This window comes from Oryzias melastigma, linkage group LG1 (assembly GCF_002922805.2).
Source record: "Oryzias melastigma strain HK-1 linkage group LG1, ASM292280v2, whole genome shotgun sequence".
In the NCBI taxonomy this organism is placed as follows: Eukaryota; Metazoa; Chordata; class Actinopteri; order Beloniformes; family Adrianichthyidae; genus Oryzias; species Oryzias melastigma.
The window spans coordinates 14,964,451-14,989,427 of record NC_050512.1 but is presented as its reverse complement, the minus strand read 5'-3'; the positions used below and the strand labels follow the sequence as shown (position 1 = coordinate 14,989,427).

Here is a 24,977-nt window from a genome sequence, read left to right as displayed (position 1 = left end):
TTTTTATCAGGCATGTGCAATGCCCCTCATAAGGAGGGGAGGAGGGAGAGTGGATTAGCAATGGATATATATTTTTTTTGATAGATGACAACATCCAAAAGCAGCATTTTGAATGTTTAAATCCATGTCGTTCCCATAGTAATGATATTTTGTGTGTCTGTGTGTTTGTTGGCGTGTGGGCGGTCAGATGCCCATGTGTGAGGAAACGTTTAAGGGTGGATTTAGGAGGTTTTAACACAACCCTTTTATACCATAGAAACAGTAGCGTAAAACTGCCAGCATAGTAGGCCCTCCTGCCAAGACTTCAGCGCTTATATCACCTTCGCACCTTTTCTTCAAGCAGAATTTTTGTTTTTTTCCCCCTCTTGAATCCAAATTTGTTTTAGCTCAAGGTGATAACGATGCATGACTGTATCCTTAAAGGAGACTTTTGCTCAGGTTTTAGTTTTTTAACCTACCAGGAAGATATTTTAAGGAACTTTTGGAGCATAATATATGTTGGCGTCATTTTAATGAAAAATTTTGCTTTTGGTGTTTTTGACGTGTTCTTGTGACATTTTTTTTAATGATAGAGGGACATATTTTAATAGACATGAGTTTAAAACATATTTCTTTATTCAAATGTGAATAGTCACTTTCTTTAAAAATAAATAAATAAAAGTGTTACAACAAAATTTAGCCTTGATCGCACTTAAAATGCGTGCAGACAGTGCAGCAATGTGCGCACATATATTGATCGCACATATTACGTGAGATTAACGTGAATTTCCATCAGTTTTTGTGCATAAATAAGTGCAAATAACATCAGCCATGTTATAAAAATTTAATAAAGATATTTTTATACATAAACAATGAACCAAACTAGCATGCTACTTGATAGCACCTACTTCAGCACACATGTCACGCTTCCCTGCTTGATTTCTCTCTATTAAAATTAAAATAAATTAAAATTAAAAATATACATTTCTAATGAACTCCTGGCTGTTTTTTTTTGCAGAAAATATGTCCTAGAAAACAATTATTTTTGGCTAAAAACGACATAATCATAATTAAAAGACCAGTGGGGAACAATTTTAAAATAAATCAAAAGATGATGGAGTATAAATGTATTTGGTGTGAGGAGTGTTGGGAACTCCTTGTAATCTCTTGTGCACGACTCTTTCTGAACAGAGGGAGACAGTCCCGAGTCTCGCAACCAAGCCGTCCACTGCTTGGTCCACAAGCTCCCAGAGAGAAATCGACAAGTCCTCGGGCTGCTCATGAAGCATCTGGCCAAGTGAGTGGTCATAGTTCACCGAGTCTCCACCTCCTGTCTCTCTCAGCTCTCTCTTTCTGCTCCTCGTGTCTGTCTCCTCGTTCTCACTCCACATGCTTTTTTCTCTCCATTTCCTTCACTCCTACTCTCTTCACTCCCCCTTCCCTGCTGTCACTCCATCTCCTCTCTGTCTACTCTCCGACTGCTGGGTATGACAATTTATGCCGTTTCTGCCTAACCATTTTTTTTCTTTTTAACTTTCTCATGACTCTTGCAGACATTAACACAGGTTAATGTTATTATAGTTATTAAGGAGAGCGTCTATACATGTGGAGCACTAGATCTTTATGCTGCCAGACTGTTGGGTCACATCAAACTGTTCTCCCAGTACTGTACACACCCATATGCCTCACTCCACTTGTACAATTTGAACAAGAAGAAATAATATTAGCCAACATTACAAGCTTTAACCTGAGCTATCTTTTATAAACTAAATAGGAGCAAATTGAAGATAAGTAAATAATCCCTTCTCCCTCGGGCGCTCTAAGTCTGCTGGAGCTTCTATCATAGAAACCCACAGCAGAATCAGGCTCTGGTAAAAAAGACAGCGCTATTGAAATTGAATTTGGATTATCCGGCGTGAAATTCTCCAGACTGGGAAGTGGAATATTTTTCTGAAGTTGGCATGTGTGCATGTCCTGCAGGGGAAGGCAGCGAAGCCAGAATTTCACACTTCTATCTGAAATGGTTTTAGAGATGTTATAAATGTGAGTTGTCACCAATATATATTTTTTTTTTTATGTCTTCTGAGGTATCCTTTGAAGCTATTTAAGCGATGTGTCGCATATCCTCACATTTTAAACGTGGAATCTCTTGATGTGTCCAGATCACTTAAAATAGGGATTTTCACTGCTTTTTGGACTTAATGAAGCACTGAAGATCCACAAATGTTAGAATGAGTAAGAGAAAATCTGTACTTACAGATGGCAGGGAATGATTTAACACAGGAGCAACTAAAATTGATGTTTTAAGGATTTAAACTTACACATTCATGAAATTCAACTTTTACAGATCAATATGCATTTATGTACGATGAATTTGAGCAGAGGCAATCTGGGTGCTTTAACTTTCAGATGTGACTCATCCAGGGGTGGTTTTAGCTATCCTGTGATTCTTGACTTGTTTTATCTGACCATAAAAATGATAATATGTTGGTTTTTTTTTTGTGTCAGTGTGGCGGCGCACAGCAAGCAGAATTTGATGACGGTGGCCAACCTGGGTGTGGTGTTTGGTCCGACGCTGATGAGGCCGCAGGAGGAGACCGTCGCTGCCATCATGGATCTGAAGTTCCAGAATATTGTGGTTGAAATCCTCATCGAACACCATGAAAAGGTAGCTAGTCAAAAATAAAAGAATTTGCTTTGCTACTCAATTTTGTTACTAAAACTTCATCCAAAAAAATTCGGTTTAGTGAGATCTCAAATATTTTTGGAGGGATTTTTATTTATTTGTTTTTTTAGCAATTGTTTTATTGAAGTGTATCCATTTGCTCGTCAATGATTTATTTAATCTAAAATGAGTCTCATATAATAAGATATTAAATCATAAAATCAAAGCTGTATAACCAGTCTATTTTGCATCATTTTAACTTTTACCTATACATTTCAACTTTTAAATATTGGATTCTGAAGGATGAAAAAGCTCACACCCCCAAAGAAGGAAGTTTAATCCTACTTTTAAAAAAAATGTTCATATTACAAATTTGTTCCACATCTTTGCACTGAATTTAAAATAATAAGCAGTCAGAATTCTAAAATGTAAAGGAGTGCTTCACTTTTTGTTTAAAGTTTAACTCAGAATTCAGTCAACTTTTGCAGGAGTTTTCAATCTTGCCTGTAGGGGGAGCCCTAATGACTGTCTTGGAGACTACATGTTCTTTTTGTGAGTAAATAACAGACTATTCTGATCCTTTTCCTGCGCTCGGATGGTTTGCTTCCTGGCTGAATACACACATTTTAGTTTGAAGATGTTCAACAACATGGGATCATGTAATCTCCTCAGATTGCCATTAATCTGTGTCAGCCTTAAAACAAGGAGAAAAATACCCACGATTAGTTTTTCTAAGCCAGTTGAAGAAGCCCTGCATTTTCTTTTCTCTCAGCTTTGTTAAATCAAAGGTGATGTGAATAATATCTGCTCCCGGGCTCACAACTGTAAAGCAGGCTGTGAGAAAACACACAGACCAGATGAAATCCATCACTGGTGTATTCGAAAAGTGCTAAAACAACAGCAAGCAAGCAGCCCCGTGTTTGCCGCGAGACTCCGAGACTACCCAGAGGCATCCAACACCTGCAGGGTGATGAAGGATGTGGAGGCAGAATGCAGCAAAAGCATTTTGGAAAGTACAGCATGTTAGTGCAGAGGAAAGGCTGAGCAGACAGACAAGACTTTAACTTTCCTCACATCTGACTCTCACTCCAGACTGTTGCTACCTCCAGACACCAACAGTGGGCCCTGCTTTACATTCACCTCCATCTGCAGAGCCAGGCAGCAGAAACTCTCAGCCATATCAGATTTCTCACTTTTTCTATCTGCTTCAAACTTTCTCTGGTACAGGCCTCCCTCCTCTGCGCCTCCTTCTCCTGTTCACGCTCTCGCACTTTCTCTGCCACTTTCTCTCTCCGCTTCTCCCCTCCCTCCATCCTCCATCCTCCTCCTCTCTTCTGTGATACTTTTCCGAGGCTCTGCTGAGACTTCCTCTCTTTCTGAATCCCTATTCTCTTTCAACTCCACATCTAAAGTTTATGTGTAAACACGGCCCAGTGTAAACAGGCTTCACCAGTTAGCCAGCCCTTTTCAAGTCCAAGCCCTGTTTATTTAGCTCTCCCCCCCATCTTCATGCGAGTGGGTCAGCTGCTCTGAAAGCAAATGTCACAGTCATTTTTAAATTGGATGGAGCTGTGTTGTGTGCGTTCCGGCTTTTGTTGCTCCCTTTTTTTCAGAACCGGCACCAGCAAAATCGCTCTTAGGGAAGTTTTTTGGGGCAATTTTGGTTTTTCCTTTAATGTTCTGACTATGCTCATGTGCATATAAACAAAGGATAGCCCGATCCGATCATGTGATCGCAAATAGAAACGTAGTTTCAGACTCGATCAGAATCAGACGTTGTTTCCCAATCGGGTTGAATATTTACTCTATTATAATTATTGTCAGCGCTCTATATTTTAAAACCTATTATTACATGTTGATACTCTACTAAAAGTCTGCATATCATGAACGGATCACTACATTGTAATACTGTAAAGGACTAGTTTAATAAGAAGTTGCACAAAGTTTAATATAGCTACTAATGGGCTAAAAAACTAGTTTAATAGACATTTAAAACTGACAGCAAGTGTCTCTATGGATTTATCTCAACTGACCAACAACATTCAAAGACATTTAAATGATTCTTTTTTTTTTGTTTCTTTTTTGAATGATAATTTAACAGACTGCCAAGAGACAGTCTGCAAAGTGCAAGCTCTGAGAAAAAAGTCATTTAAAAGGTCTATACCTTCCAAAATCAACTTTTTGAACTTTTAAGAGTATTATAATGTTCATTTATCACTATAAATGACCTCAAAGCTGTATTTTGATCCGTTCTCACATTTCTAAGTATTCCTCTAAAAACCTGTGCTCTGAGCCCCAGCCCCTCCCAACCCACGAAAACAAGCCAGTTCTCACAAGCTGATGTCACAAAGTGAGAACCGCCCCTTTCAGGAAGAGTCTGCTCTGCCAGAACTGCCCCCCAGGCTAACACAAACACCCAATTTCTCCGATCAGATAGCGGCTTAGAACCTCTATCTTCACCGCTCAGCTAGGCCAGCTCTAGGACGATGTCATGAAATGGGTGGCACCCACAAGCAGCGAAAGGCGGAGCCTCAGAGATTAAGTCGTTTTACTTCCGGGTAGGAAAAAAACTCACGAAAATAACTAATATTTCAAAAATAATTTGTTATTTCGTGTACCAAAGGTAATATATATTCATATATATGGATATACAGTAATTTATTCTGAATGGTTTAAGAAAAGCATGGTGTAGGCCCTTTAAAAAAATAATCCATAGTCTCTTAAAACCAATGAAAACTAATAAATTGTTCCATTGATGAAAACTCATGAAAACTCATCATCATGTTTATGCTACAGCAATGATTTTAAAAGAAAATCATCATGAATTTGTAAGAGTTTTTAGTGTAGATCTGTAACACACTTCATTAGTTTTGAAGATCTTAAAGTCACCAAACTTCACACATGAATAATTATCACCCATTTTTATTAGTAATTGGTTACCTATTTTTATTAGTTGAAAGTTTCACTTTTTTTTATTTTTTGTTCAAGCTACTTCTCTAAAGTGTCCTGTGATAAAATAAGATAAATAATGTTTTTTAGAAACGGCGAAAACCTTGAAAAGGTTTATTAAACATAATCTTTTTTTTAAACATGTTACAAAATTATCTCAAAAGTATGCTAAAAATCAAATGATTCGGAATCGGATCAGACCCAAAAAAATTCTGATCAGAATATCCCTAATAAATACTGCAGATGTTTATAAAGATATAAAGTCAGATGATGGACTATTTTTACTCTTTCTGCTGTTTACTTAACTTAAATATCTTCTCAGATTTTTACAGATGCTCCAGAGTTAGATTCTCCTGCCTCTGATGCACCCATAGCCTCTGCTCCCACAAGACAGTCCAAGAAAGTGAGTCGACAGAGCCGCCCCTTGGCTGTCTACAACCCTCAAGTCCTCGACATTCAGAATGGTAAGAGACCTGCCTTTTTTCCTTCCATGGGATTAGAATTTATTCTGTGTGTTGCAACTCAGCAGAGTTGAGTGTTGGAAAATAAAGTTTCCATACTTGGCTTTCATGCTTGACCTAAAAATAATTGCGCTCTTTCACAATTGCGCGTCTTCAGGGGTGTCATCAGTGGGTGAGCAGCAACAGGGAGCAGTGACAGTGCTTAGACGTTCAAACTGGGTTTAGTGAGTGCATCCCTGCTGTTGCCCTCTGACTGCGTTCGCTCTGATACTGAAGATAATCCAGCACTTTAATGATAATTATACACTTCCAGGTGAAAAGCATAAAAAAGAAATTCCATAAATACATCTAGGACTGCAATCATTAATGTAACATATCGGCTGAATATTTAAATATATATTTTTTTAAATCTTTCCTCGCTCACACACTTCAAGATGACAGTTTTAAGATTCATCATGCTCATTTTGTGCAAGTGTGTCTCAGAATGCACGAGACATCATTTTCACACCTAGCTTGTCCAGTACAGACTTCAGACCTTAACCCGACACTGAGAATCTTTGCAGTGTGGCAGAAAAACCTTTATACCATCAGTTCATCTGGGTGGCAAACGAGTACAGCTCTGTTCATTCTTCTGGGACACTTTTGCTTTATCTTTCAAAAAAAAAGACAAAAATGCATGCAACTGTAAGGCTCAACCGGATGTCACAGAATTTTAATTGCATTTTTAGAATAGAATAGCTTTATTGCAGCTTTGCATATACAACGTAATTTAGCAGCAGCTCCCTTGTGCAGGGGTCTGCAACCTGCGGCTCCAGAGCCACATGTGGCTCTTTTATCCCTCCTTGGTGGCTCTCTGGGTGAAGAAAAATAAAATAGTAGTTTTCAAAAATTTTGTTTTACTTCTATTTTTGCAACATGCTAACATTTTTGGCTAATTTAGTTCACTGTGGAATTTCATCCTAATTTGAGGTTTAGCTAATAAGTTAGCAACGTGCAGATGTTTTCGGCTAATTTATTGTCTACTGACGTTTTTTGGGGGATGATTTAGAATTTAGCCTCTATTTTAGAACCAGGCTGACTTTTTTGAGCAATTTAGTTTACTCAGGAATTTTAGGCCATTTAGGAGTTCAGCTAGAAATTGAGCAATGAGCTAACTTTTTTTGGCTAATTTGGCCTCTAATGAAATGTTTAATGCTAATTTGGAGTTAAACTAATATTTTAGCAATATGGTAACATTTTTGGCTAATTTGTTATCTACTTGAGTTTTTAGGTTAATTTAGAATTTAGATTTTATTTTAGCAACATGCTAACATTTTTGGCTGATTTTGTTTACTGAGGAATTGTATGCTAATTTGGAGTTCAGCTAGTAATTAGGCAACAAGCTAGCTTTTTCGCTAATTTGGCCTTTACTAAAGGTAAAAAGTAAAAATGTTTTTTTTTTTAATCTCATTTTTTGTTTCTTCTTATATTTTTGCTTTTGTTCATGCTAAAAAACAGACATAATTCATATTTATATTTAAAAAAAGATGGCCATGAATGCAAATCCAAATTTCCTAAATGCTAAAGTAAGACTATATGGCTCCTAAGTTTTAATAAGTAGAAAACAATACCAAATGGCTCTTTTACTCTTAAAGGTTGCCAACCCCTTCCCTTGTGCAAAGAATGCCAAAAAAAACATATATAAGAGGTAGCACAATGCCAAAAAAGAATAGAACAAAATATGCAAAACGGTAAGAAAAAAAAGGTGCTAATTCTGTCCACATTCAGAGTTGAGAGAGCTCTTTGGTAGAACCTGTTAGCCTGTTTGTTTTTGTTTGGGTTGACCTGTATCACCTCCCAGAGGGCAACAGGTCCAAGAGGTGGCGTCCATAAGAAGACACCACCTCCTGTGGCCTCATGTCCTATTATAGTCAAGCAATTACACTGCAAAAACAGGCCCCTTAGAAATAAGTCAAAATGTCTTACCCCATTAGCAGACTGTCTTTAAATAAACAAAAAAAAAAAAAACACTACCAATTTGGCTATGAAAAATAGTCTTATAAAGAATGTGTATTTTAGGAAAGAAAATCTTCTTTTAAGAAAAAATATTAATTCTAAGACATGATTTTTCAAACTAAAATAAAAAAATTAAATAAAAAATATAAACATTTCTTTCTAAGAAGAATATTTTTTGCAAGACAGACAAACAAGGGTGTTTTTTTACTTTCTTAAGATACCATTTTTGGAGAGCCCATATATTATCTTGTTTCTACTTCAAGAGAAATATTGATTACCTGTTGCTAATAAATTTTAAAAAGCAAACTAAAGGGGTCACAGCAGGCTTTCTATGAACAATTTTGGAAAAAAAATATTGCACTGTTCATTCAAAAAAATAATATATTAATCCTAAAACAATCTAATTTTATAGCTAAATTCAATATTTTTGAATGATAAGCCTTCTTGCTGTTAAACTTAAGCGTGAAATCAATTATCTGCAATTCATATCTATTTTTATAGTTTTTGTTTATCTGAATGAAGTTTAAATAAACATTTTAACTAATCCAAACATATTTTAAGTGCAACATTTAAATTCTAGCAGATCCACACATTTTGATAAAATGACATTCTACTGATTAACTAATATGAATGTGACTGAAAGCAGCCTTAAAAGATTCAGTTAAATAGAAATAAAATGGCAGACCACAAAGCTTACATTACGTCTGAACTTTTTTTTTTTTTAAGTCTAACAGCTTTTTTTCACTAGACACAAAAGTGCAAGGATTTTGCTTGGCTTGCCAATAAAAGAACCGACTGATTGTATTGTTTTAGACTCTTGTCTCCACTTGAAAGACTGAACTCCATCACTTCCTCTTTGTCAGGCGGTATGAGCTTCAGCTTCTGCGGTTTTTGTTTCCCGAGGAGCGTTGATGAAATGGAAGCCCATAAGATGGTCTCACATCAGATCGGCTGACACGTTGACCTGAAATCTAACTAACAGCAATTTCTGATCCATGGCCGGTGTTAAATCCTTTCCACTCTAGAACGCCAAAAGTCCAAATCTGCTTAGCAGATTGCCTCCCTTTGTCTCCTTTGCACCAGCTTTTAATGCAGTGTGTTTTAATATCAGGGGATGAAAAGCATAATCCTTTTTTTAACCTTTGTCTCTTTTATATGGGTCCCACATCACGAGGGCAAACGCAAATTTGAGGATGTGAAAGAAGCAGAGAGTGGAGTTCTGATGGGTGGAAATGACTGTTCACTCATTGAGTTGCTGCAGCTAAGTTAGCATGTAAGAAGGAAATTCCACAGTAAAGGAGATTATTTTAAAGAGTTTTTTTACTTTTTGATTAAAGGAAGAAGATTCTCACTTTGCATGAATTAAGCTGCAATGAATTACAAATTTATTACGATTTTCTTATCAGGGAATTTGTTTTATAGGCGGAAGTCTTCATGTGACTCAAATTTGTAACTAATAAACAAAAATAGACATATTTTCTTCAAAACTGTGCACAATTTTAAAGCAACACTGTTTTGCTGGTGTGAGATTTTCTGAGACCACAAATAAATAGTTGTAATATCCACATATTTAGTGCCCTTTTTCATTTTGATATGTTTTCACTGGGAAACTGTGGTTAAAAAAAAGTTCATGAGCCATAAATATTTGATGGCCATTTCCAGCCAGAGGATCTATTAAAAAAATCTCTGAAAAAATGGGTGGATGTGCCAGACTTCTTAAACTACAAACGAGGAAAAAATAGAAAAGAGAGAATATGAATAATGTGAAGCAAATGCAATGTTTTTTAAAGACCCATTCCAAGGAAACTTGTGTATTTGGTGCTTTTATCATTTTCTTATCGCATTTTTCTCATTAAAAACCCAAAGACAATCAGTTGGCCACAAGCTCTCTGCTCCAGTTCATTCTGATGTATCTACTTACAGATAAATATCAATCAACACCTTCGTTTTCCATTAGTCAGCTTAGGGTTGTGAGGGACTGTAAGCGAGCAAGAGAGAGAGTGTAAAGAAAGGGATCATGGGAAATCATTGCAAGCTTACTCCGCCCACAACTCATAGGCAAATTTTGGATGAACTATTGCTGCTCTGCAGAAATTATGTCCTTTTTTGTCTAAGAATGACATAATAGTAATTAAAAGACCACTGTGAATGCTTTCATAGTAGATCAAAAGATGATTGAAGTGGAACTTTATTTATTTATTTTTTAGCAAATGTAGAATGTGTGACACATTCAAAATTCCGTCAAGTGATCTTGCTTTGCTCCGATCTGTACTTGACTGAAGTGAAATGTAAGACCTTTGGTCTGATAGGTTTGTTCTTGTCTGACTTTAACTCAGAAAATTAGAATTTTGGCTTCGAGTCTGACTTGTTCTGACAGCAGTGTGATTTATAGAGTCCTCCGCTAGCACAGCATTTTACTCATGCATTTCTGATTTATTCAGATGATGAAGGCTGTACGCTTTCACAATAAAAGACTTTCTTTTAAAATGTGTTGATTTATTGTTGCTGCTTTTGTTTTGTGTGCGTTTGTGTGCATCAGCGGTGGGGAATAGCTCCAACCTGGCGACAGATGAGACATCAATGGGCAGCAACGAGTCGGTATCGTCCCAGTCATCGACGGCCTCGGCCTCAGAAGTTTCTACAGAGAGGACCGAGCACGCAACTCTTTGTGCCAGCCTCAGCTCAGGCAGCAGCTCCCGGTGAGTGTTTGTCTTTGCCTTAGTCTCAGATCAATACTCCACTGTGTCACCACTTAAAATGCAGGTATTTCCTTACAACTCCCAAATAGTTAAGTCGCAATGAGCCGCATAGGTTACAGCGTTGTATGCACAACAGTAGGTGAGGTACTGTCGATGTAAGTAACTTCATGAGGAAAAGTAATTCCCTAGAGAACTAATGTGTTGCCAGATATTATCACTCCTCCAGCCATTCATCCATCCATCCACTTGGCTTCCCTGAAAAAGGAAAAGTGGTTTCCTGTTTGCAGAACTTTAAAAATGTAGCTTTCCAATGTCGAATCAGTGTCACTCTTTGATTTTTAAAAAAAATATAATCTCATAAAAGATTGTGACTCTACAGTTGATTGTAAATTAGACCTGCAGCAACATCCTCATTAGATTCAGACTGAGTGGCAGCTATGCTAGTGCTCGGAGCTGTAACATCACACAAATGTGTGGCATGCGAGCGCAGCCTCAGTTATGACATTCAACTGGTGTGTTTGAGAAGATAGAGGCAGAAATACATGTCATGAAAATTCTTTGCACTGCCAAATTCAAAGTATTACAACTCAAATGCTAACGTTTGACACCAGTTTAACTTACTTAAGCTAGTTATGACTCACAATAGCTGCTAATTGGATAAATCGACCACAGAATGTGTATTTTTAGGCTGCTTTCTAATTTTTTCTACAGTAAGATTGAATCAATACATTTTTGATTAAATGTACAAAGTCATGCATTCTCCTAATACAGTGTACACAAGCATGACTAACTTCTAGGTAAATTAGCTTGTGGTCATAAATCTTAAATGCAGGATCGGAGTCTCCAAGTTTGTCTCAGAGTTTTGAAAGTTCTGTTATTTTACAAACACCAATACAAATGCAATCAATTTATTTAAAGAAAAGACAGTAGCAACATGGGTAAACAGATCAACTATGGACATATCTTACTTTTTACTTTGTTTTGTAGACAAGCGAAAACACAATCGTTGGCACCCATTTTTTCCTGAAGGAAAAACCCTTGATTGTGTATGAGAACCATCGACTGTATGAGAGAACTGGACAGAGTGACCCCTCCCCTCTTGAGTTCCAATTAAGTACCTGCTGGTTCCAAGAAGCTAAAATCCCATTGACTTCTTTTGAGAAATTAACACATTCTATTTGTCAAAATAACCTTATTGCTCTGGTACTTCTTTTTGGAACATGTTTTTGATCAGCTTATTTCCCTCATTATATATTTTCTTTATCGCAAGTTACTCAAGTTCTGAAGTAGCCAATTAGATGTCTCTATAAAATATGCGGTGCTCGCTGACCCCCACCTCAAATGTTTGAAATGTTTGATTGGCTGATACTCCCAAGCTCGCTTTCAGTGGAAGGGGTGTGGCTTTCCAACAAGCTCACTCTTGATTAGTGAGAGTGGTTGCCATAGAAATGTTGATTCAGACGGACTCTGACCAATCAATGCTTACTAACGCCGTCTGGTTCCAACATGGCGACGTTCATACCGCGGAAACATGACGACTGAATTGACTTCATTTCATTGGAACCAGAGGCAGGGCGTTTTCTGTGGGTGACGTCACAGGTGCTTTGCCCATTTCTATACTGTCAATTTCTATACTGTCAATGATTCAGATGACTCAGACCAATCACTGCTTGGTGACCTCGGCTGGCTCCAAAATGGCGGCGTCCATATCGCAGAAAAATGGTGACTAAATTGAATTTATTTTGTTGGACTGGAAGTAATCTATTTTCAACAGATAGCTTCACACCTACTCAGTCCAATTCTCATCATTGACTGCATAAGAGAATGTCACCCATAGAAAATATCCTACTTCCTGTCCAACAAATTAAGTCAATTCAGTTGCCATATTTGAGCCAGACGATACCTGTGAGTAGTGATTAGTCCAAATTGGTCTAAATGAAAGTTTCTATGGCAACCACTCTCACCAATCAGTAGTGAACTTGTTGTAAGGCCACACCCCTAAAACTTGAAAGCATGGTCGGGAGAATCTGTCAATCAAACGTTTTGAACATTAGACGGGAGACCACATGCTTTCATCTAGCTGTTACTTTCACTAAAGAAAAATATCATAAAAAATATAGATCTTCTAAGTCTATGGGATTTTGGCTTCCTGGAGCCAGCGAGTACTTCCTCTTTTGAATTTGAAAGGGGAGGGGGTCACTCAGTCCAGTTCTCTCATACAGTCAATGGGAAAAATCCACAATGGTCTATAAAATAACAACATTCACAATATTAAACTTATAGTGATAATCCAATTCTGCTTTTGAATTATTTAACTAGTTCATCTTAAAAATAAACTAATCAATCAAAGTCTCTGGACTTAAATGACCTTTTTGAGCATTTTGTCATACAATCTGTTGAGACTGTACCTGTCAAAAACACTTTGGCACCAAAGTGCTATACAAGTATACACCAATTACCTGTCAACAAGAAATGTGCATTTAATAAAGTTTGAGAAGTTTTTTCTTAGCGTTAATCACCCGCAGTGAAATTGTTGTTTGATGCTGCGCTATCCTTCTTTGTGGTCTGTCTTTGTTTTGCCCTCACTCTCTCTTAAGTCCTTGATTCTTTTTTGTTGTTTCCACCTCGAGACTCGTCCCGCATGCTGATGCGCGAGATGAGCCGTTGGGTTATGCTGCAGATGTTAGACTGTCTGTCGTGTCATGTCTGCAGATTCACCTTCAAAATACTTTATCTCAGTGCCCCAACCCAACACCTCCCCCCCCATCTCCCTTTACACGCTAAAACAAGTTGGAATGCAAAAGCAAATCCACCTGTATCCTTGACGAAGGACAATGAGAATCCTTTGTTTTCTTTGACCTTCGTTGGTGCCTGCATACATGCATTTTTACTTTTTCTTTTTTTTTAAGTGCAGAATTAGACAACAAAGACTTTGTATTCCTTAGGTAAACAACTCCTCTTTCCCCCCTCTTATGCAGCATCATGTTAGAGGACGGAAGGAGCAACCGGGAGGAGGTCGTAAATCTCAGCCCTTATTTGTTTGGAAGACAGGTGGCCGTGCGTTGGCCGTGTAAATCGTATTGACATAGGAGAGATATTCATCTTGTTTACCCTTATAGTCACAGCCCCTGTCCCTTTATGAAGACTTGCACCATATGTCACAGGGTGTCGCCCTGGCATTGTTCACTCATAAATCTTAGCATGTGAGATGGTGGAGACCTGTTAGCACAGCACCTCCCTGGCACCGAACCCGGGGATTCGGTTCCAGTTTTAGCCCGGACCCAGCAGTAATTACAGTAGATTGCTTCCAGCCAGTCCCAGATATGCGTTATCTGTGTTTTGCTGTGCACACAGGTGCACCTGGAAGACTTTGAGTCTGCCTTACCATACACAAATGCGTAATGACTCATGACATCCTGCAAAAACTTTCCCCGGACTTTGGCACAATTTATGGTGTGTCATTTGCAATGACTTGCCTCATTTCTCCTCTTCTCCTTAAATTCAGTCACAGCTTCCCCCAGTAGCTCTTTTTTGCCTCAAGTCCTCTCGGTTTACACTTTGCCCACCCCCATATTTTTTTTTCTTCTCTGGACTGCCCTAACCCCGAGCCCTCCAGGCCTCTCACAGCCAGACAGCTATGGATCATGAGATCGAGGGGCGGAGGGGGATCTGAGCTTATTTCCTGCCCACCCAAACAGGCGGAGAATTGGTGAGCAGCTTGGCTGCAGAATTGATCCTTCCTTCTCAGAGAAACACCAATAAATCCCACATCTTCTTTAAGTAAGAAAGAGGGCTGATAGCCCTGCTCATCCCAGCGTCGCTCCACGCCAGGATAAACCAGACTCGGAGCAGAATGGCAGGAGAAATCAGACGCACGAGTTCACTCGGGGTGATGAATTCCTTCTGCCACCGACTCTACAATGTGTGGGGAAAATGCTGAAGAACTTTGATGCAAAAGTGCTGAATCAGAAGAACTGCACCGTGGTTTGGTTTTGTTTACTCCTTATGCACATAAATTAAACAAGATAAAGAAACAAAATCTTACTTTTCAGTTGCTGCAAATCCTTTTCAACCTTGCCTAATTTACAAACCACTAGTAATTTAGCAAAGAAATAAAAAAAAAAATCTACATTTAAAATGGAAACTTATGAGATATTTGCTATTTCTGCATGCTCATTTATTTAGGTTTTAGCTTTGCAAAAAGTTCCACTACAATCATCTTTTAAACTGTTGTAACAGTGTTCTCAGTGGTCTTTTAGTTATGATTATGCTGTTTTTAGCCAAAAATGCAAAAAACATAATTTTCTAGAACACATTTTCTGCAGTTTCTGTCTGACTTGTTGGTGCAGAGTAAGCCCGTCCCCATTTCCCATCATCTGTCACACACTCTACCGCTAGCTTAAAGCCTTTCACAACCCCAACCTGACATTAGCGGTGCAACAAAAATAACGAGCAATATTTGATGTCTCAGGCTGTACAATTCGGAGCCAAATGCCTGCTCAGACGAGGAAAACAAAGATGTACACGGATCTATTTGTGACTAAATGGATGCATCAGAATGGAGCGGAGCTGGGAGCTTGTGGCCCGTTGATTGTGTCTTCTACATTACAGCTACAAGCTTTTTCCAACTTTTTTTTTTTTTGTCTGCGCCTCAGTAACTCAGAAAGGCATTTTTAAGGATAATTGTATTAATAATTGTCCTCTATAATCAGAAAAAAGGCCACAAGAACATGTGAAAAACACAAATATTTATGGGCCAGACTTGCTGACTTTAGTCAAAAGTGTGTATTTTTCAAAAGCGGACCCTTACTCAGGGTTTTCAGTGCATGCGTTGTCAGTTCTCCTGCAGGTGGGCCGGTAGCGGTGCTCCTCTCCCTCTTTTGGCTGTGTCCCAGGCAGACAGTGGTTGTGCCTGGACCCAGCTTAATGAGTGGATTTGCTGCACTGCAGCGCGCTGTCCCCCCATGCTGATGTGGAGCAGCTGAGCACCACAGTGGCCTCATACTGCTGCAGAGCTATAAATCACCCGCAGTCAGTCCGGGCACCAACAGCTACCACTTGGGGATGGACAAGCACACTTAGAGGGAGGCAGGGGAAGAAACGGATGGTAGGAGGGGAAGGCGATGCAAAGTAGAGAAAGAGAGCGTAAGCTCAGGACTGAGTGTTCACCTACACCTTTGTCCGTGAAAGATCCCCAAGCGTGCTCTCCCTCAAGGCCAGCCCTCTCTCTCGCCTCCGCCACAGCCAACGCAACCCCCTGCTCACAACATCCTCCACAACCTCCAGCCCCTCCCCAGCACTCCCTCTAATTGCCTTTATTAACGTCTCTATGGGAGCGGCAGCTAGAAGCAATTTGCTCATTATGTGCTGTATTAGCGCTGGCCCTGGGGCAGGCATGGAACACAGAGGGATGCTTGGCTTAGAGTCCTGCTCTCCTCTGCTGCACTTTGCTTTTACCAGGACCCCCTACCTCCATTCTGTGGGATAGCCATGAACTTGTTGTCCCTAGCAACCAACGTAAAGATAAGCTGCTAGTGCCTGATAAAGCTGTGCTCTGAGGGCTTCAGCTTGATCTTTAAAAATCAAAAGTTATTTACTTGACTCTAGAAAAATAATTTAGTCTCAAGCAACTGTGAAAACTTCACTAACTCAGGCACTTAACTTTTTTTTTGTTGTAACTACTTTGCTGGCTAGTCTTTACTCCATGTTAGCTTGACTTGCAGCAATGAGGAATCTTAAAAAAAAAACTTTGACTATGTTGTAAAAATAATTCATTTGATACAGTTTTTTCCTAGAATTTAATTCTATATGGAAACAATTTGTTTAGCACATTGTCTTGAAGTCAAATTTAAATGTTGTCAAAATGCAGTTTAAAATCCTTGACAATGTCTCATCCTTGTACCAAACTGGATCTTGTGATAGGACCGGGTTGATAAAATTTATCTCATCTCAATAGATCAATAATCGATCCATAAAGGTGGAGATTGATCTAATGCATAATTCTAAAGTCCGCTAACTTAATGCTAATGTGTAATGAGATTTCCCATAGGATGGCTAATGCTACAGCTAAGTTGACCTAAACATAACTAAATGAACATCTTTATAAACTCACTAGCATTAATTATCCAAACTCTTTTACTGTATTTTTTTAAAGTAATCATTTGTAGTCGGAAACACAGTTTTTTACTCATACTTTCTTCTTCTTCTGGATTAAGGTGTAATGCTATAGCGCAGTTGCCACCTAGTGGCCAAACTGAAACGCCCCCCAGGAGAGGCAGAACAATTGTTGGAGTTTCTCCATTTGAGAATCTATGTAACACTGTATGGTATTAACAATCTCATTATCATTTCACTAATACAGTTTACAACATTTAAACTCAAAATTGAATTCAATTGAATTGAGAGGATCGAAAGAAAAGAAAAAAATCTGAATCAAATTGATCCAAGCTCTGGTGAATCAAGTTGATTCTGAAAATCATTGGTGATACTCGGCTCAATCTTGTAGTGATAACATTTTATGGTTACATTAAAAGCTTAAAATATAGTAACATTTTTATGCAGAGATGCAAGAAATTACATAAAAAGCATATTGATCCCAGACGTTTTATTGATTGAATTTAGTCAGTAAAGATCAGTTTTATATTATTTCTCTAAACCTGTGGTACCAATAAAATGAGATTATGGTTTGCAAACAGCTGCACAGAAGAGTCGCACTAGAATTCGCTCACTCTTGTCTAAGGTTCATCTAAAATGAACCGTTCCATTATTGTTCTGATCCGTAGGTATTCATTATTTGTATGTCTGATCCTCTTTTTTTTTTTTTTTTTAGATCCACTACAGCTGCAGCCTGTTCTTCTGCTCCTGAAGCTCCAAGCGAGAGTCCGCCTCCTGCCACCACAGCTGCATCTGAAAAAGAGAAGGAGAAACCGGAGGAGAGGTATTTCTGTCCATTTTTTCCTCCTCACTTGTACTTTCATAGTTTCTAGTCCCTCTTCAACAAAAAGTGAAATTCAAAGTGAGTTTAAAACACTTAAAATAAATGTTTGAAGGGGAAGTTTGTAATGTACAGCCAAATAGAAATGTCTTGTCTTCAATAATTAAAGGCCAGACTTTTTGAAAATCCAAAGGCTTCTGCAAAATATGGTGACGTCTATTATTTATGTAATTTGTCTGTTTTAGTTTATATATTTTTTCATTATTTATGCTCTTCTTGACAGATGATCTTATCAGTAATCTAGTATGCAAATAAAAAGTACGTTTTATGCTCACTTAAAGTGGTTTTCATGGTGCAAAAAACTAATGTAAGACTTATATGTTTAAGAAATGTAATAGAAAATTATTGAGAAGATATAAAAACTTTGAATATGGAGAAAAAAAAAGTTTTTTTGAAAAGACAAATACAGTTGCAAGAGAAGGTATGTGAACCCTTTGGGAACACCTCAGTTTTTGTACAAAATTTACATCATGATGTGTTTTTTTTATCTCAACCTACATCCAATGATGGAGAAAATGTTGCATAATTTCATTGAACACAATTGTATGCAAACAACCAAGTAATTCCAAAGGGTTCACATATTTTCTCCTGCAGCTGTGCTTGTGCAAATCCCTGCAATTTATTTTCTCTGGTTAATCATTTCTACTTTTTAATATTCAGGCAGAATCTGCTGCCATTTATGTCGATTGTGTTTTTTATTCTATTTATTCAATACAAACTTTGTAAATATTATTAATACACTGAAGTCATCTCTTCTATAGCTACTGTATGTGTTTAAATGTGCAACTACTAGTCAGTCGGTGCAGCTGAACCCTCAGATAACAGTTTTACCTGTGATCGTTAACGCAAAGTTGGCTTATATCTGCCCTACTGTCTAAGTTTGAGCCTCAGACTCTCCGATTTTGATCTGGTGTCCATGAGTTCAGTGTGACGAGACCAGTTAGAGAAAGTCCAATCAGCTGACTTTGTTCTGCTGAATGTTTCTCGATCAAAGTCTACATCATTGATCACCCCCTCCTCTTTAATAGCATCTAGTTTTAGGAAGTTGCAGACCCACCAGCTGGGTTTTCTTGAGCTTCACAGTTAGAATTGTAGAAATGCAGACTGGATTATGTCAAAACTCTGAAGAAATTCAAATACCTTTATGTTACTGCCTGCTTTGAAGACTCTCTGAAGAAGGCAGATACTGTCCTCTCCAACTCCAGGACTGCAAACTTCCTGACAAGATTTTGCTAACTCAGACACTAACAACTATTCTAGGACTTATAGTTGGATGTTCCGGCAATTTGAGGGCAGATGATAATGTATAGAATAAAAAGAAAAAAAAACTGCTAAAGGCAGAATGTGTTCCTCTGCTCGCAATCCTCGCCTCAGGCTGTGATTGAAGAGGTTCTGTAGAATCCTGCAAACATGGTCTGCACAAGTTTTCCAGGCTGTGAGGTTGACACCGTGCGGACCTGCAGGAGCGTTGAGGTTCATCCGTTTCTTCCCCAGCGCGTCCACACAGCAGGGACTGAAAGCGTTTCTTTGCATCCTGATTTAAGGCGTTGCTGCTTCAGAATAAGGCAGTTGTGTGAACTGAAGAAGACCTTTAAGTTTATTTCTCAAATAAAGAGCACAAACTTTTTTTTTTCATTTAAAACTGATTCACAGAATTTTTGCATCCAGAGATTTAATTTTCATTTAATTTAATTTTCGTTCTCCAATCTTATCTTTATGCAGGGTTCTATAGTCTTAAAAGCATTGAGTTTATGAATTAAAAAGCCTTAAAAAATCTTGAATTTTGACATCTGAGCCTTAAAAAATTTTGTTTGAAACGTCTCAGTTTCAAAAATATATATTTTCAACCTCGATTATTTTGATCAAATGATGGAAATAAACAACAATGGTGCAGTACACTGAATGCTGACCACTGGTTAAAAAAAAAGAAGTGCGCTAAAGCATCACAACCAAAAACAAGATAAGAAAACTGCAGTGTTGATCTTAAAATTCAAATAAAATGGGAAATAATACATAAAATTGAATTTTCGATATGCATGACTTTAAAAAGTCTGAAATTTAACTTCAAGAAACTTGTAGTAACCCAATTGCGTCACCAGTATTTTGAACATTTCCCCATCAATATCTCACCTCACTGTTATGCTGTTACCTTTGAGGGATTTGTTGGCACTCGAGTGGTCTGAATACCAGCTTCCCCTCTTTTGCAAACCACAAATATTATCTCTGTGAGCAGGATGGGACCCTGCAGACAAAACCATCGCCATCTCCTCCCAGAACAAAACTTATAAAACCAAATTCACTTTGAATTAAACTGTTGACAGAAAAATACACATTGGCACGAGTCCTCCAGCTCCACGAGTGTCATTCTTCCAGAATTCAGAGTTTATCAGTTCACTATTGTGTTTCTGTATTGACAAATCTGCATGCAGACAAGTTTCTTCTCTCGTTTTTACCCCTTTTTTCCACCTTTGATGCTTTTAAGCTGAAAGAAAGGCTTATCGTGCATCGGTTGTTGAAAGCGCAGTTTCAAAATAAAAGTAGCTGCCATTGAGGATCTCATTTTGGAAGGTCGGCCAAAACAACCTTTCACTACTGGAGCCCAATAGAATGTGCCACTATTTAGAGGCATAAATGCACATTTTTACAAACTTAAAAAAAAAAGCGATCAATACATTCCTTTTTTATGTCAACCTGCCTTTAAATACAGTTTCTAAGCTCTCTGTTGTAACTGTAAAAGCTGAAGGTAAATGTTTATTCTCCCTAGAACACCTTGACAACTTTTTCATTACTTCATGGTGAAAGCGTTGTCTGTTTTGCGTGCCTGGCCTTTCATCTCTAAAAAAATAATAATATTAAAAATGGCTGAGCATCTTATCATGTGTGCACATGTACACATGTCCATGAAAGAGTGCTTTGACTCCCTGGTTCGTCCACACTAAAGGCTGGGGCGCTCTCCAGGTTAGGGTCCTCTTTGAAGCACTTCTGCCCATTTTCCAGGCTGGCCCCTTTTCTGCTGTTTCAGTCCTGTGAGAGAATGAACGCGCAGACCTGATGCTCAGATTGAACTGTGCCGTAATCCTTTTCAGAGCTCCGCCAGTTCACTGATTGCCTTCATTTTTCAGTGTCACTGGCAGGAAAGCCAAGGCGGTGTACCCGTGTGAGGCAGAGCACGACTCGGAACTCTCCTTCCAGGCCGGTGCAATATTCAACGCTGGTAAGTGTTATCGCCCTCACCAGTCGCTGGCAGAAAAAAAAAAAACTCAGCACTCACATATTGGATCTGGGAGAAAACTGAGCAGCTGATCTGATCTGGAGCTGAACAGAAAGACGAGATGAGGAGAGGGAAAACAGGAAAGAGCCAGGGCCGGGAACGCTGCTTTGTCCTCTGGTGACTGTGGAGAGACGCTCAACGAGCTTTAGTCATTCTCAGAAAAAAAAAAAAAATAGTGTTGTTGTGTCTTTGATTTCCTTTTTTTTCAAACAGAAGGACTCTCACAGTGATTTAGATTTAATATGAATAGTAAAATGAAATTCAGCTTTAAGGAATTTTAAAGCTTGTGAGTATTACGGAGTATTTTATAGTTGGTATTTTCATCCTCGCTTACTTTTTGTGAAGTTTTTGATCTTCAGCACTGAAGAAAGTTTCCAAACATACATGTCTCACTGCACTCCTGCTATATTACCCTCTTTTACTCTTACTGATAGAATATATCTTCACCTTATTATTTATATATATATATATTTTTTTTTTTTCAAATTACTTAAAAAAAAAAAAAAAATCTGTTTCTCAGGCACCCTTTAAACAAAAGGTCAATGAGGTCATATTTATCACTTATGGCAGGGGGCATCCAGCCTGATACTCTGGAGCCTCATGTGGGTCTTTTACTAAACTCAATTTAGGCTCTTTTACTCTTCAATTTTGGCTCTTTTACCTCTCCATTTTGACTATTTTACCCCTCCTTTGAGGCTGTTTTACTCCACAGTTTAGGCTCTTTTACCCTTCTATTGTAGCTCTTTTACCCTTCCATTCTGACTCTTTTACCCCATCCACTATGGTTCTTTTATTCCTCAATTTTGGCTTTTTTACCCTTCCATTGTGGCTCCCTGGCTGATGAAAATTAATTAATATATATATATATATATATATATATATATTATGAAGTGACATATTTTTTGACTACATGGTGCAATAAGTGAAACAAAACAGTCCAATAAGTGAAATTGTATTCAACTCATTCACAAACATTTGAAGCACACTACATGTTACTCCGCCCGGTTGCTAACTACGATACCCATAATTCTCCAGCAACCCATCAGTGGTGTGGCTTTATAGTTTACCAGTTGTACTAAAACATTTAGGCAAATTTTTTTTACTGCAGTGTAAATCATTCAGAGGTGAATAAGCACGCACTGCCAAAATTTATACATGAGGTTCACTGGATTATAAGGCAGACTGCGTCTATTTTTGAAAGAAATTTTAAAAATTAAGGATTTTACCTGATGGTCATTTCTTTTCAAAGGAAGTCATGTAAACTTTTGTCAAAAGTTATAAACTTCTATAAACTTTTTTTATTTTTCGAAAAAAGCCCATTTCTGTTATGCTTGTTTTTTATTTATGCAAAAAAACAAATTTCCTTTTCAGTTATTCTAACAATAACATAGAAAAGGCTATACCTAGAGTTTCCTTTATATTTCTGTCTTAACATAAAACATATTATTTGCTTTTAATGTTTGTTGAAAAGTTCAGTTTGCTATGAAATGACTTCCTACACTTTCAATTTTCAGTCAAATTTAAAAAAAAAGTTCCAAAAACTACATAAGACTTTATTAGTAAAAAAAAATGCATAACTTATTGGAAAATTTGTGAGAAAGACTGAGATGTGAAGTCTCAATGCACAAACCGGCCATTTTGAACTTAGAAATAAGTTGGTGGTCTTACCAGTGGGGTAAGAAAATATATTTTTACCAAAAATCCTTGTTAAAAAAAATTGCAGTCACTAAGACAAAATTTCTAAAACTATGAATATTTTGCTTTTGAAAAACCTTCTTGATAAGATTATTTTCCCTGTAAGTTAGAAAGTAAGACAGTTTGAAAAAAAAGGAAGCTCTTTATATTTTCTCAAAATTCAGTTTTTGCTGTGCTGACATGTTGAACAGTTTAAGACCAATTTTGACAGCATTTTAGCTGTAGAAAATAATTCATTGAACACTGTCTTGTGAAGAGCCTGTAACGTTGACACATTTCAGGCCTCTCTGCTTGAACACCAGTTAGCCTTTTTGATTCTGTCTATCCACCTCTGGTGATGCCGTCTTCTCTCCTGCAGTGATCCAGTCAAGAGAGCCGGGGTGGCTGGAGGGGGAGCTGGAGGGAAAGAGGGGCCTCATCCCCGAAAACTATGTGGAGATGCTGTAAAACCAAAAAAATGGAAATATTTATGGACACCTTTTCAGGTTCATCAAGGATCATTTTTAAGAGTGTGTTTGCTCAGAAGCCACCGCCGTCCATTATTACTGATGAACTGTTGTGAACACACAAATATATGACTGACAAGTTTGTGCTGCACGCACAAACCACATTTTTTTTTATCCAAACAAAAAAAACTGTCCAAAGATGCACGATTGTATTGCAGAACAGAGATTTCACTGAAGAGTGGTGTGCTATATATGTATTGCTGCAACAGCCAAGTAATGTCACAGTGAAACAGAGGATGGTGTCTGAGCTCCTTCTCCTCTGCCCACTTATACATGGTATCCATGAGCTCAACCAGAGATCCTCAGAAATCCAAAGCAGAAAATGTCACCGCCGTAACTTTTCAAGGCAGTCCGAGTGTGCCTTAAGCATCAAAATACACATCACGCCGTGGATAAGAATGTCCAATCATCTTTGAAAGCCTTATTGTTTTTTTTTGCTTTGCTATTTTTTTAAGTTTGTTGATTATAGAGGCACATTGATGTTGTAATTTTATTGGCACAGTATTTGCATGAGATTCCAATTTTAGACACATTTCTACTGTTTTTTTTTTTGGTGCAGAAACTCTGTGAAACTGACAAACTTGGAAGGACAAACATAAGAACCACTGCTACATTTAAAACCAATTTGTTTGTTTGCTCCTAATAAGGATAATAGATCAAACACTTCAGTGACGCTGACCTATGCTTTAGAAACCTGTGCTGTATCTTCAAGCATCACACCATTTATATATATATATATATATATATATATATTTATAAACAAACACCGGTTGAATTCATTTCCTAATTTCGAGTTACAACCAAGTTCATTTCCTTTAGGGTTTTAAATTTTGTGGTTTCAATTGGTTTTAACATGTTTGCACAGTGTTGCATGTCAGGCCTTGTTTGCAAAGCAAAAACATTCATTTCTCAGAGCGTTTTGCTTCACACATTGTGTTTTAAATTGTGGTTACAGTAACTTAAGGAGACAATTCAAGATGCTCCAACGGGGCCTCAAGTTTTCCTCGCTTTTGTCTTTTTTTTTTAAAACCTTTGGAGATCCTGATCAATGTCAAATAAAGATTTATTTTCTGTTATTTTATTATGCATTCTTGCCACAAAATAAATGTTCTAAAATGAACCTTTTCTTTAATGTTGTGCCATTTTTTTTCATGGCATTAAAGAGTTAAAAAGGCTTTCACATATAACAGGTTAAGACTCATGATGTTCCACAAATATCTGATTGTTCTGTTTCTGAGAAAAGGACAATCACAAACTTTTATTACACAAAGTTGTTATATAAACCCTACAAGTGTAAACCTACTAACTGTAAGAGCTCCATCCCTTAAGTCATGATCTGGAATGAGAGAATCCACATCCTCTTGGATTCCTAGAAATCAAATACGATGAAAATAGGGGTCTGTAGTGGCTCATGTGGCTGAGCAGGTCGGCCAATGGTCAGCGGTTCAGCCACATACTTTTACTGAGGCATCTGATTGGTCAGTTCATAACTTGAATAACTGGGACTACAGAAAACAATATCATTGAAAAATGTAAGTTTAGGAATAATATATTAAAAACAGGAAGTAAAAACAGGATGTGTTTCTCTGACAAATAGAATGACTGAGTAAATAACTGTTTATTCCTCAATAGAAGTCTATGGGATTTTGGAGCTTGCAGGTACTTCCTGTTTTGAACCCATCAGTAGAAGGGTCTCTCTGTCCAGTTCTCTCATATATTCTGTGCTCCTCCCCATAAAACGGCAATATTCAAAATGCATTAAT

At 37.8% G+C, this 24,977-nt stretch overlaps 1 protein-coding gene across 1 annotated transcript in view; it reads left to right on the top strand.

Moving 5' to 3' along the window:
* The window catches only part of arhgap10 (Rho GTPase activating protein 10), a 50,888-nt gene extending 26,542 nt beyond the window's left edge, over positions 1-24,346 (top strand). The window contains exons 17-23 of the mRNA XM_024259964.2: positions 1,171-1,276; positions 2,488-2,647; positions 5,916-6,057; positions 10,589-10,748; positions 17,578-17,685; positions 20,865-20,956; positions 23,067-24,346. Of these exons, the coding sequence (XP_024115732.1) occupies positions 1,171-1,276; positions 2,488-2,647; positions 5,916-6,057; positions 10,589-10,748; positions 17,578-17,685; positions 20,865-20,956; positions 23,067-23,155 (857 nt within the window). The 3' untranslated portion in view covers positions 23,156-24,346. The remainder of the gene's footprint in view (positions 1-1,170; positions 1,277-2,487; positions 2,648-5,915; positions 6,058-10,588; positions 10,749-17,577; positions 17,686-20,864; positions 20,957-23,066) is intronic.
* The last annotated feature ends 631 nt before the right edge of the window (positions 24,347-24,977 follow it).